Source organism: Loxodonta africana, chromosome 6 (genome assembly GCF_030014295.1).
Source record: "Loxodonta africana isolate mLoxAfr1 chromosome 6, mLoxAfr1.hap2, whole genome shotgun sequence".
Taxonomy (NCBI): Eukaryota; Metazoa; Chordata; class Mammalia; order Proboscidea; family Elephantidae; genus Loxodonta; species Loxodonta africana.
In genome coordinates, this window is record NC_087347.1 from 63,400,500 (window position 1) to 63,414,993 (window position 14,494).

Consider the following 14,494-nt stretch of genomic DNA (forward strand, 5'->3'; position numbering starts at 1 on the left):
CCAAGTTGACGCATGTTTTGGGGAGGACACAATCCAATCCATGACACTGGTTTTGCTTCTCTAAAGAAACTAACCAAAAAAAAAAACCAAACCCAGTGCTGTCAAGTCGATTCCGACTCATAGCGACCCTATAGAACGGAGCAGAACTGCCCCGTAGAGTTTCCAAAGAGCGCCTGGCGGGTTTCCTAGCTGAAGATAACCTCTATGCTGTCCCTGAACACATAAGGTAAACTGCCTTTACCCCTACTGGGGCAAACTTCCCTCTGCCTGGAATGTTCTTCCCCAAATTCCACTCTGCTGACCACCTCATTCCCTTCAAATCTTTGCTCAAATCTTAACTTTTCAATGAGGCCTCCTATGAGTGCTCTGTTGAATATTCCTAATCATTTCTTCCCTTGGCATCCTATGACCCTTTAACTTACTCTATAACTTATTATAATTATTTCCTACTATCTCTTTCTGCTAAAATGTAAGCTCCATAAGAATGGGGTCCTGTCTTTACTCCTTTGCTATATCCCAAGGCCCTAACACATAGTAGGAACTTAATAAATATTACTTGAATTGGCTGTTGGATGAAATTTTCTAAATATTGGCTGATGGACAGAATTACAGGTATACAAAATGTATGTTCTTTTGGCAGGTCATATAGGCTGCTGTAGAGCTGCTTGAAATACTGAACCAAATTTCCCTGATTCTAATTTATATTTTTTAAATCAATAACTTTCAATTCATCAAGGTCAATATTCCTTTTTATATGGCTCAAAAGAAACCTTTGAAAAGGAAAAATGACATGCAACTGTCTATTCCCCCCCCAAAATATTTTTGATCCTGTATAATAAAAGTAAATACGTACAACAGGACTAAAATCAAGCCTCAAAAAAAGACAGAAAGGAACAAAGATGTAAAAAAGAAGTCAATATTTCTAAAAGCTAAAGTAAATATAGCATGTTTTTTGTCTCAGATACTTCAGCTTCTGTTAAGTTTACTGTAAAACTTTTTTATACTGGACACTTCTGACAAGTCACCACAAGATGGAGGCACATACTGGGAACATGAATGCTGTTTACAACAATAGAACATCCATCTGAATTCCATTTGAAATTACAGCCTGAGAAACTGTTTCTGCAAGACTTAAGAACCACTTATAAGAAACAACCAGAAAAAGATAAAAGGCTTAAATTTATAAACATTTTACACTGATTAACCAAGAAACAACCCAATAAATTTAAGACATGACCCAAAGGCTCCAAAGAAAAAACCTGTTTCATGGATCCACCTCTTCGAAAAAAGTCCCTCCCAGTGTCACTGTCTATACCTTTGCATGTACTGCCCTGAGGTTACCATATTTTTTTTTGCAAATCATGTGCCCAAATAAATAACGTGTCCACACACACAACATGCACAGAGTGCCTATGAAAATAATGCACGAGTTGTGGGGTTTGCTAAAAACATATGACTCGCAAGTTATTTGCATAAAAATATGGTATGTGTCCTCTGGGCCAGAGATAACATTTTTGTCCCAACAATTTCCCTATGCCTTAGCCTAGACAATAAGTGCTAGCACAAACAAAATATATTAAGAAATCAGAAAATTTTAATGATACTCAACTATTCACAGCAAATATATCTGGTGATTTCTGTTGAGATAATCCTATGTGTACTGCAAAGCTTTAAGCTAATATTATATGGCCAAAAATAACCATTTTACTTGACTTTTTACTGTTTTTATAATACTCTTTTCAAATATATCTTTAAAGTTAAAGTATATAAGTTAATTCTAGAGCTGTGACTGGAATCCAGGAGCTTAATTTAAAGCACTTCTCAACTCCAGTGCATCTTAAAATATTTGAACCTTTAAAAATCAAATAACATATAAAGAAAGTATGTTACAGTTCCATACACTGCATTCTCAAGTCAAGAATGTGAGTTTCTGTTCCACTGCTATAAGTATATATCTATGTGATCTTAGATAGGACCTTATGCGTTTTGTGTCCTTAGCCTCTGTTCCAGATGCTGTATAACTTACTATCCTAAAACTTAGAGCTTAAAACAACAATCATTTTATTATATATCACAATATTGTGAGTCAGGAATTCAGGCAGGGCTTGGCTAGGTAATTCTCCTCCATATGATATGGAGTGGGATGCTGCTGAGATTCTAGTAAGTTATACTAAGGGAAGGTTAGGTTGACTGGATAAATTTGGCCTATTATCAAATGCAATTCTGAGTACAACAGGTTGTTATGATTTAAATTTGTGTTGAAATCCCATTCCTCATGAATTCAGGTCTGAGTGCTAAAAAGTACTTGGATAGAGACAAAATACAACATTACCTCCTCTCTTCAAGGGGACAAGATTACATATTCCAAGAAAGTTCAGGACAGTGCTTTTCATTTTTTTTAACTTATAAATAATAAAATGCATTTGTGTCTTTCATTGTTTCCACTTTTTTCAATTTATAAAATTGTGATAACCAAATAGTCAAGTTAAAATATGATTATTAATGTCTTTATAAAACTTGCTCTAAAAAAAGTCACACTGAGGATAAAGCTTTTGTCTAGGTTCTCCTATTTATTCAGACACTTTTTTAAGAGAAAGTGTATAAGAAAAATAATTTTTCCTAAAATCATCCCCCACTCCTTAATTATTCTAGTAGAAAATTTATTAGATTCTTACTTATGTTACTATTGAATACCACCATAACAAGTTACAAAAACAATTTGAAGATGAGTGAATGTATAAATGAGGCAGATGAGATACATTAAAGAAAATGTATTGTTCATCTTTTAAAAATATACTTAAAATAAAATGACAAATATTGAACACAGGCAAAAAAAGATCCAATATATGAATAACAGGAGTTCCTGAAGAAGAAAACTACAACTATGGAACAGAACAGAAGGTAAAAACAATAATTCAAGAAGATTTTCCTAAAATTAAAAAAAAAAAAAAATATATTTAAAACCACATATGAAAAGCTTCTGGAACAGTATCCTTAGCTACAGTATTGACGGTCAGGGTCACAATTCTCAGGTACTGCACTGTGCATCTGATAATAATGACCAAGAATGACCAATACCAAGGCATATTCTAGAAAAATTACTAAAGTTAAAAAAATAAATACATTGTGCATCTAAGCAAAAATAGCATAACTTATAAGGAAAATTAATTTTTTTTTTTTTGGATGTTTCTACGGTAACACCATTTTCCAGAAGAAAATGGTGTTATATATTTAAAATGCTCCAGGAAAAAATATATATAGCCCCATTTTACATCCAGCAACATTGATTTTCAAGTACAAAGTGCAAAAACTTATCCACATGTAACAGTTCAGGAAATATTGTTTCTAAGCACTTTTCTTGAGGAATGTACTAGACAATGAGTTTCAGTAACCAAAATGAATAGAACAGTGTCCACATAACAACAGATGTTGAGCATTAAATACAGAGCACTGGTGGCACAGTAGCTAAGCACCTGGCTGCTAACTGAAAGGTCAGTGATTCAAACTCACCAACTGCTCCACCGGAGAAAGATGTGGTCATCTGCTTCTGCACAGATTACAGCCTTGGAAGCCATATGGGGCAGTTCTACTCTGTCCCATAGGATTGCTATTAGTTGAAATCAACTCAAGGGCAATGGATTTGGCTTGGCTTTGGTTTGAGATTAAACATATACTTGTACAAATAAGAACAGATAAAGTTAAGAGGGAGAAAGTATAGTATTGTAATGGTCAAATGGTCAGACAATGTAGATAGAGTACAATTAAAGATGGGGGGAAGGGAGATGTGAAGAATAGCTGCAAAAAACATTTATTAACAATTATATTGATGGAAGTAGTATTAGTATTGTTATTTTGAGATTGATGTGTATGTGAGATGCGTATGTTCTAATTCTACTGTTATCTGTGTCTTTAAAAACCAAGATTCTAGGAGATAAGGATGTAATAATGAAGAGATTATTTAAAAAAGAGAAAAAACTGCAACCATGATTTTGAATTCTATCAGTATGAACTCATGAAATATTTTATTATACATAACAATCAACTCAGTAGCAATGAGCAATTCCAAACATCCAGATAGGAGAAATGGCTAATCTTTTTGTATGGGAGAGAAAATATAACAAGATGACCCTTGAACATCTTATCATAGAAAACAGCGAAGAAATGATCAAAGGCTACAAGGGTCAAGTTAAAAGGCCCTGGAAGCCAAAGATAGGACACTTTGAGCTTCAGTATGTTTAATAATTATAATAGACTGAAACCATTAAATATGCTTAATTCCAAGAGTTCATAATGAAATAAATTTATTAGTTACCACCAAAGGATGATATGGAACCAATTCCTTATCTTGAAAACTGGTAAATAAGTACGTATTGTTTTTCTTATATGAATTAAACCTTTGGGCAACCAAATACTAGAGAAGGGAAAGTGTTTTTTTATAAAAACACTCAATTAAATGAAAATAATAAAATTGGATTATCACTCTTTTGTAAGCCCCAATGAATTAATGGATTTTATATTACCTATACTCTTGCCAATGAGATCAAATCTGACTCTGATCAAGCCTCTGGATTCTACGAACAATTTAAAAAATACAAAGAACGGAAAAACATATGGAACCACAAACACTTAGAACTTTTCGTAGTAATTTAAAAAATAAATCACTCTTTCAAAAAAAGTTCAATACCTGTAATTCAAAAAGTTTATTATCAAGAAACTTTAGTAAATTTTTTAAAAGACTGTTCTGATTTTAAAACACTAAAAGATGACAATCCATGACAGTACATATACAGGCAAGGATAATGAAAATATTCAATGCTATTAGAAGACCATAATTCAAACTGCTAATTATAATCTTTGTGTCTTGGTAGAGGCAGCTGTACAGTTCCACTTCATGAAATTCATCTCCCTTCTCATAAAGACCAAGAAGCCTCACAACAAACTCAATCATATAATTTACTGTAATCCATGTTGGTTTTTTTGTATTTAAGCATGCACTATCAGAGAAAGCACAAAATCCTATTTACAGGGATTTTTAGTTTCTTAAAAACGTATCTCAAGCATCTTTAAAGTGCGAGCTACAAATATCCTGTATCCTTAAAGAAAAAGGCTTTTAAAAGAAGTATGAGACAGCATCCCAATACTGCCAGGAGTGGTTATATAACTAACCAAAGGAAACTGGCAGTGCTCTGCTGTTTTAGTGTAGCAACCTACTTTTTTGTAATTCAGTTCTTAGTTTTTATTATACTACCAGCCGAACATGTACTCCATTGCTTTGGATACAAGACTTTCATCCTTTTTTGGTGTTTGTCTGTCAGAAACAACCTATTAAAAAAACACACATACAGAAAAAAAGTGTTAGATTATGGTTACTTCATTGTCATAGTCAATTCTAGAGCTAACAGCTAACTTAAGAGAGTCAAACAATAAAATGCACTTTACAGCACTGAACTGTATGTTTAAAAGATTAAAATAATGGTTTCAGAACCACCCTATTCTTTTAAGAGTGACAAAACCTCATTCCTCTGGCAAGCGAATTGCACCTGCTCCTTAAATTTGGAAACCAAACAAAAACACAAGCCTGTCATAGATGAGGGTTTCAAAAAAATAAATGAAATGAAAAAGCTCTAAAATGATCTCCAAATTTTGTGGGAAATCAAAAGAGTTAGGTGTCACTACCTGCCCTACTAAAGCACAGTGTTTATTTCCTATGTTTCAGGTCCTGTGTCTACAGCTGGGCAAGTTCTGAACTCCTGGCTAATTAAGCAGGGGGCAATAACATACTAAATGACACTCATAATACTTCTACCATTCTTCAGAGAATGTAATGGAGCTTCTCCCTTAAACTTTTTTGAAATAAGAAATTTTTCTCTCTGAATAATGGAAGCCAGTCCATGTCTTCTTTTGATAACCAAAGGTGCATTCCAACTTGAGGTTCTTCATTTGTGATATCAGATTTAGTCATCAACTTACAGGGTTTTGTCCCCCCATGCCAGAAATGTTCATGAGACAAACTTTTGATGTATGCAAATATAACTTAGAAAAAACTAAAGTAACACACTCTCAAAATGTTTTTAAAAATGGCAAAGAATTTTTTTTAATTCAAGATAACTTTCACATTGACCAAATTCTAATTTTAAAACAGGAAATTCAAGAATGCAAAGTTAAAAGATTTCATCAAAGCAATCACCTCAAAAGGAAATATTCAATGGCATACAAATCATTCCAATGAAAAAGAGTTAAATATACTACACACTTCAGTCTTTAAAGTACAGTTTTTTTTTAATCCAATCCTTAAAAATACCTGATAGTCACTAGTAGAAGCTTTATAAGCTGTAGCAAGAGGTCTCATGGTAGAAATCCTAGGAGTACTTCCAGGTTGGGTTGGTGTACCTAAGGTTTTGATTGGTGGTGTAAAGGCTAGAGATGGAGATGATAAAGGACATCTGTCACTGTTTTCCATAACACTCTGGAGAAATAAAGATAAACAACCCCTCTGTTTATAAACATAATACATATTATCCAATATTACATCCTACTTACAAGGAAAATTTTATTAAAAGAGGTAAAATTTGATGTAATTAGTCTTTCAAATAATTTCAGGCTTGAGAAAACAATGTATGTTAGCTAGCGTTTGAGATCTAACACTCAAGAGATCATGCTTCAGCAACCCCAAATATCCTCAGTGCGATATGGACCCACAACAGTAAGAACCTCCAAATACTTTTTGGAAAATCAGCAAGGAAAAAAAAGAGAATTACTGGGGGAGAGAGGGATAAACATCTGAGTCTGGCGCTATTTAGTACCCAGTAACCCCAAATACAAGGAGTTCTGCTTCTGCAAACATCTTTTACAGCACAATATAATAATTAACACAATTACACAGCTAAAATAATAGACAATAAAAACAGGAACCATGTCTACTTCGTTCATTAACGTGTATATCACCGCAAAACAGTGCCTAGTATATAGCAGAGGTTCACATATATTTATTCAAAGAAGGTTTGTCATGATTTTATAAGCTACAAACAAAGCTGAAATCCAGTTTAGTATTAAGTACAGAAATATACAGTAATTTTTAAGTATGTTAAAGTGAAAATGACTAACAAAATTTTCAGCCATTTAAAAGTTAACCATCATTAACCACTGATGTGAAATACGCCATCTTAAAATAGCATTATCTCTTTAAAGTACTTAAAGAATATGACTTTGTCTTGCACAAGTAACAGAAATGGGTTAGAAGTCAAGTGACCTAGAATCTGGACCTCATCTTTAACAACTTTGGAGAAGTTAAATAAGATCTTTTGGCTTTGATTCCTTTATCTGTGAAATGAAGCGGTCTGGACTGGATTATCTCTAAATTCTAAATTCCTGTGATTATATATCTTTGGCTTACCATTAACAAGTATACTATAAACATCAACACATTTTACAAACTAAGAAAAAGAGTCACAGTGAAGCAAAGTGACATAACCACCAATGTCAATACCTTTAATTGATATGTATAATTTAAAACTTTGTGAACTTCTACTATATATTATTCAATCATATCTTTATACATTGAGCACCACCTGAAAATTCTCAAATTTAGGTCCCTATAAATCATCAAAATAAAATGTTTTATCCCTTAAAGGAGAATGCTTCGGTTCTTATAATTAAACTCATATAACAGGTTACTAAAACATAAAAGCACAAAAAATAAATGATAAAGTGATATGATTTAAAAATGAAAGAAGAGACTAGCAGATATACTTCACGTAAGTTATCTAATTACTCATGCAACCTTAAACGTGACACCATTACTACAGAGCCCGAAAACCAGACTTGGGAGTGGACATCCAGTTGAAGAGTCAGTGCTCTTCATACAGGCTAAGCTCTTTCCCTTACATCAGCAATTACTTACTTTATCTATACATGGTTTTACACCAATCATGATGGACTCTCCAAAAATCCTGCCATCTTTACTTAAAGCTTTCCGGGCCTGTAGTTTAGATTGATAACGAATATGCATCCAATTTCCTGTGTTAGACATCTGCAAAGAATGAAGTTGTCTCTTACAATACATAGAATTTAAACATAATGAATTCCATTAGAAAATCGGAGTATATGACAATAAATCTAATTCTACCTTTTATTTGCTATCCTATAACAAGGTGTATATTAGGTAGGGTTCAACGAAATTCCCATACAGTTTCAATAATCTCTTTCTAGCTATCCCCCCGCAAAAAAAACCAAACCCAATGCCGTCCAGTCAATTCCAACTCATAGTGACCCTATAGGACAAAGTAGAATTGCCCCAAAGAGTTTACAAGAAGCAGCTGGTAGATCCAAGCTGCTGACCTCTTTTTGAATAGCAGTCAAGCTCTTCGCCACTGCACCACCAGGGCTCCTTCTAACTATCAGTTCTCTAAAATATAGAACACATGGCAAATATTCTCTGAAGATAAAATAACTCTCAGAACAATTGTTTCTGGTAAAAAGATCGTATCAACACTTCCGATGAAGGTTTTTTAAACTGTATTCATCAATATGATTTTGTTTAAGAGTTAATCAATCTCTACTAATAGAGTATTCTTATTTGTAACTTATTATGCCTAGTATGCCAAGGTAATCTTTTTTCAGAGTGCTCCATAAGTTAAAAAAAAAAAGTCCAAAAAACTCTGTAAGCTGAGGAGCTTCCTCCTTTTCCTTTATCCCCAATAAAACAAGCTCAAATCGGAAAACAGTAATATAACATTTGGTATAATCTACCTTTTTTTTTAAGAGACTGAATTGTTTAAGAAAAAAGGGGAAGTGATACTGCAACTCTCAACTCTTTTCCTTATTTTGCGTCGTTATTCCATTTTTACCAAACATTATGCAACTTGCAGCCTTCCAGACTCCAAAGAATATATTCTACCAATGCTTTAAAAAAAGGGAAAAAAATGTTAAACGTTTCTATTTGGGAAAAAAAAAAATTCAGAAGCAAAGTTTCCCTAATTCACAGCTTATCTTTCCTCAGCCTAATTTCTAAATTGAATAAAAATTAAGCCTTACCACATTTTTTAAGATATTTCCATATTGTGCAAATTGCAATAATATATACGATGCAGATGCTTGAGGAAACCTGAAAAAAAGAGTTGTCCAAACAAAACAATCAACTTCCACAATAAATACAAATTCAAATTGCTATACTTACAAGTGTTTCAAGATAAACTCCCCTGCAACTGTCCAGAACATTAAGAGGTGACCCCTGACCATCCTGTTTCCTCTAGCTAGTTATCTATCACTGTTAACTACCCAAAAGCGAACACGTCAAATTAGTTTTCATTCAGCTATTCTCCATCCCTAGGTTCCATCTCTGAAACCTGTAAAAGTTCCACTTTCACTGCCATTATTACAGCCCTTAGGAAAGAACCATGAAGTTGCAGTTCTGTACATAGTTTTACAGGTGTGCGTGTGTATACGCAATCTTAAATAATTACTATGCTATGGTTATTAAAAGAGAAAAAACTTTAAATTATAGTCATATCTTCATACACCGAGCACCACCTGAAAACTCTGAAATTTAGTTCCCTGTAAATGATCAAACGTGGGAGAGAGACATGGCAGTTTGCTTCCGTAAAGATTTAGAGCCTGGGAAACCCTATGGGCAGTTCTACTGTGTCCTACAGGGTCACTATGAGTCAGAATTGACTTGATTGCAGGAGGAGTTCTTTGGGTTAAATGATCAAAAGAAAATGTTTTATCCCCTAGAAGAGAATGCGCTTCAGTTCTTGCAATTAAACTCATATAAAGGACTACTAAAACATGGAAGCACCAAAAAATAAATAATTGGGAAAGTTGTACGATTTAAAAATGAAGAAAGGGACTGGCAGAAATACTTCAAGTAATTTATCTGACAACTCACGTGACCTTAAAAGTGACACCATTACCACAGAGACTGAACAACAGACTTGGGAGTGGGCATCCAAGTTTAAACATACAGCCATTTCATGAGAGAATATAAAAATTTAAACATAAAATAAAAATCAAAAAGCCAACATAATTAGTACAGATATGAGGCTGAATGTGGGTTTTCTAGAGAACAAGAGAATGTAATGATCCTGAATTTTACATAAGTGGAATCAATAACACAGAGAATCTCTCTAGAAAGATACACAGAAAACAAGTAGCAATCATTGCCTTAGCAAGGAGAAAAATTATAGCTGGGAACAAAGGTGGGAGGGAGACTTTTCACTATTTATTTGCTTATATGCCTTTTGAGTTATTAAATTTTAGATAAGATGAATACATAAAATCCACTAAACACTTATAGTTTTTTTTTTCTTTCAAAGAGCTCTTGTGATATTTTTTATACAAAAAATATAGTAAAGTCCACTATCAGTATGGAAAATTACTTTCAGAAATAAGCTTTATGCAATATAGTGTAACTAGTTGTGAATCTCTGAACAAATCACTTTATCTGGCTATAACTCAGTGTCCTCATCCATCAAGTACGGTACAATAGATCTCTAGAGTACCTGAAAACATTTTTTGGAACTAAAAATATATTCAAAGTGCATCTACAACTGTCATCCTCTGTTTTTATTAATATTCAATATTATTTTGTTAATATTCAATATTGGGTGACTAGAAAGTAACAACCCTATGATAAGGTCAATTTGTTTAGTTCAAAACTGCGTAAGTCCACTAGAAGTGAGAAATAGCCACTAGAAAGAGGTAAACCAAACCTGTTGCCACTGAGTCAATTCCAACTCACAGCAACCCTACAGGACAGAGGAGAACTGTCCCACAGAGTTTCCCAGGAGAGGCTGGTGCTAGCCTTTTGGTTAGCAGCCATAGCTCTTAACCACTGTACCCTCAGGGCTCCAGAGATAAAGGAGCTCCCTACGTCCTAAAGGGGTAACCCTACTCAAACATCCAGCAACTATGCTCAAGGGAAAATAATTTGGAAAGAGATAAACATAAAGAAAAACTATAAACAAATATTGAACCCTAGTTAATGGTATACATACTGAAATGTCAGGGTGGTATGTATTGATGTCTGCAACTTTGAAATGTATCAAAAAAAAAAAAAAGAGAGAGAGATGAATAGATGGAGAGATAAAGCAAATGGAGCAAACTTTATCTGGAGAATCTAGGTGGTGAGTATGTAGGTGTTTACTGTGCACATCTTTCAATGTTTCTGTATGTTTAGTAATATTCATTATAAAATGTTGGGGCAGTACTTTTTTAAAAAGGTAAACGATGCAGAAATCTTACCCGAACACAGTCACCCAAGTGTCATCGAGGTGATCTTCTGATGTCAGAGAATCTCCTTGAGTATAAAAAGGATCCAACTGGGCAGGAGATAATGTAGTCTTTCGTGGTTGACCAATATTTGCTGGGCTAAACATACTTTGTCCTACATTAGTATATTTAGTAAGTTAGTTACCTATATAAGCACCCTGGTTTATTTTAAATCATAGCTCTTAGCTTCAAGTGAAAAAAGTATACAGTAGAAAAATTTGGCAATTACATAAATAATCCAATATATACAACTGATCAAATAATAATCTCATACTACCACACAATCTGTGAGGAAGTCATTAATAAGTAGTTTATGATTCTGAAAAATTATTATTATTGTATTATTAATTATTAATATAATGTATTATAATTACTTATCATAAACTCACTAAATGTTTTATTAATTTCTGGTTAAGCCTATGCCAGAACTACTTCCAGTCAACCTCACAGGTTTCTATTGGAATCATCTTCCAAATCTACCACTTTCATCATGGCACCTTTGCCTAATAAATTTTCAATAACTCCTCATCACCCACAGAATCCAAATGCCCTCCACGATATGATGCCAACCTTATTTTTCTAGTACCCTCTAAACAGTATCTACTGTAGCCCCTAAGATGTGGTTTCAGTTTTCCTTTATTCAGGTCATTTCTATCCAAAATGTTCCTGTTCTTTGTTTCTTCTCCTTCAATAATATCAGCCAATTAATGAGTGCTTACTATGTATCCAACATGCCTTGCTAAACACTTTAATGTTCATTTTATCTTCAGAGGTGCTATCCCATTGAAACTACATTTCTCAGAAGGAGAGACTATTTTTCTTTTACCTTTATAGCAATAATAATGATTCACTCATTCAAGAAATATTTTTTCAGCATTTAAATATGCACCAAGCATCAATTCTAGGTATTGAGGATGCAACAGTGAACATGTCAGAAAAAAAAAAAAAAAAAAATCCCTCATGGAACTTAAATTCTAGTGGAAGAGAGCAAAATAACTACTTAGTATGTTAGAAAACGGTATAAGAAAAAAATAATCACGAAGCAGACACGGGAGACAGGGATAAGGAATACACGTGTATTACTCTTTGCTGTCAAGTTGATTCCAACTCATAGTGACCCTAACCCTACAGGACAGAGTAGAATTCCCCATACTGTTTCCAAGGCTCTTTACAGAAGCAGACTGTCATATCTTTCTCCCACAAAGCAGCTTGTGGGTTCAAACTGCTGATCTTTCAGTTAGCAGCCGAGCAATTAACCACTGCACCACAGGGTTCCTTATGTATGTATACAAAGGGGTTAAATTTTAAAAAGGAAAAAGATTTCACTGAGGTGCCATTAAAGAAGAAACCCAAAGGAGGCTGGGGCAAAACATGCCAGCATTTGCAGAAGTGCACATCAGGCAGAGAAAACTGTTCAAGTGCAAAGGCCTAAGAAAGAACATATCTGCTGTTGGAGGTATGTGGGAAGATGGTAGCAGAAAGGCAGTGTTTGCACAAGGGTGGTGGATTTGAAGTCAGAGCAACTAAGAGATGAGAGATGTTATCACAGAGAGGTAACAAAATGTCAGGTCATGAAGAAAACCCTCAGAAGCCTCTGTAAAGACTTTGGCTTTTACCTCAAGCGAGTTTGGAAAATTCTGAGTAAGGGTAGCGTAACAGGACTTAAAATTGTGAAATGGTAATGAAAGCTAGTGTTTCAAGCACTCATTATTATATCACTCTTGGAATGTGTAACTGTCTTTAATCCTAACAACCCTATGAGACAGGTCCTACCAGTAGCTCCATTGAGCAAATCAGGAAACAGGGCAAGGATAAATAGTATCCAGAAGGAAAGCTGTAATTCCAATCTAGGCAATCTGAATTCAAAGCATGTGCTCTCAGGCAGTGATCTACTTAACACTTTTATTTACCACAGCAGTGGCTGGTGTAGTCCGGAGACTCCTAGATACTCAAGACCCTCTCATGGGATCAGCCAGGTCAAAATTATGTTCATAACAATATCTGCCTTTTTCACTTTCATTTTCTCATGAATATACAGTGGACTTTCCAGAGACTACTTGATGTGATTCAATCTATTCAGGCTGAATGTGGAAGCAGACATGACAATTCAGCTGTATTTTATTAAATCAGACATTAATAAGATGTGAAGAACATAAAACAATGTTACTCTTCTCACAAAAATGTTTTCTTATGGAAAACAGTTATTTTTCATTTACAAAAAAGGTTGTATTTTCATTCACTAATTAAACACCTGCAAATTTTCTAAGTTTTAATTTCTAAAGCAGTAAATATCAATAGCCATAAGCCCTGGTGGCACAGTGGTTAAAGGATCTGGCTGCTAACCAAAAGGTCAGCAGTTCGAATCCACCAGCCACACTCTGGAAACATATGGGGCAACTCTACTCTGTCCTATAGGGTTGCCATGAGTCAGAATCGACTCAACGGCAAGGAGTTATAATCCATATGACAAAAGTTCTTTAGTCTTCAATTTTTAAAAGTGTAAAGGGGAAACCCTGAAACGAAGAAGTTTGAGAATCACTTCTCAACAAGGCCTTACAAATGATTCACACTCCGTTTTTACTAACTGATTTTCTGAAGGCTCTCTGCTCCATACATTCTAACTATATGCTGCCTTGTCATTTGTCCCAAATCCCCATTGAGCTGAAAAATCACTCTAAGTCATTCGAAAGTGTTTATAGCCAAATGAATTTCTCAAAGTTAAGGTTTTCAGATATAAGAGATTCTCTAGAGAGAGAGGGAGAGAGAAAAAGCTTCCCACTGTCCTTAAGAGAGATTTACAATGCATATTAGCATATTAAAAACTCTTAGAGGTAATCTAATTAAAAAATACGTGTAACTCCATTTAACTCAAAATTTCCTATACTTACTTTTATCTTGTAAAACACACGTTTTGGTAAATGCTGATCTTGTCTCAAGTACTTTCTATATGCCTCATAAATGCCTAACTAACAGGAAGAATTACAGGAACCAAGTCTATTAGGAAATAAATAATAAAGCCATTTATTCAAATCCAAAGCTGAAATATAAAAAGGGTTACCTACTGAGTTTCAATTTTCTATTCGTGAATACAGAATGACTTCCTCAAAGTCATAGAAAGAGAAGCTTTCTTAACAAGCCAAATGCAATGAACAGACAAACTGACATTACAGTGACACAGTTAACCCACCACAAATAAAGACTGGAGACTGAAGTTACTGTTAATGTT

The 14,494-nt window shown here is 34.2% G+C and overlaps 1 protein-coding gene across 2 annotated transcripts in view; it reads right to left on the reverse strand.

Moving 5' to 3' along the window:
• Window positions 1-1,359: 1,359 nt before the first annotated feature.
• Window positions 1,360-14,494, reverse strand: part of NUP35 (nucleoporin 35) — a 34,754-nt gene continuing 21,619 nt past the window's right edge. For both annotated transcript variants that reach the window (XM_064286918.1, XM_064286919.1), the window contains exons 5-9: window positions 11,242-11,383; window positions 9,034-9,103; window positions 7,901-8,029; window positions 6,302-6,466; window positions 1,360-5,322 (exon numbers count right to left, since the gene is read on the reverse strand). In XM_064286918.1, the coding sequence (XP_064142988.1) occupies window positions 5,245-5,322; window positions 6,302-6,466; window positions 7,901-8,029; window positions 9,034-9,103; window positions 11,242-11,383 (584 nt within the window). In that variant the 3' untranslated portion in view covers window positions 1,360-5,244. The remainder of the gene's footprint in view (window positions 5,323-6,301; window positions 6,467-7,900; window positions 8,030-9,033; window positions 9,104-11,241; window positions 11,384-14,494) is intronic.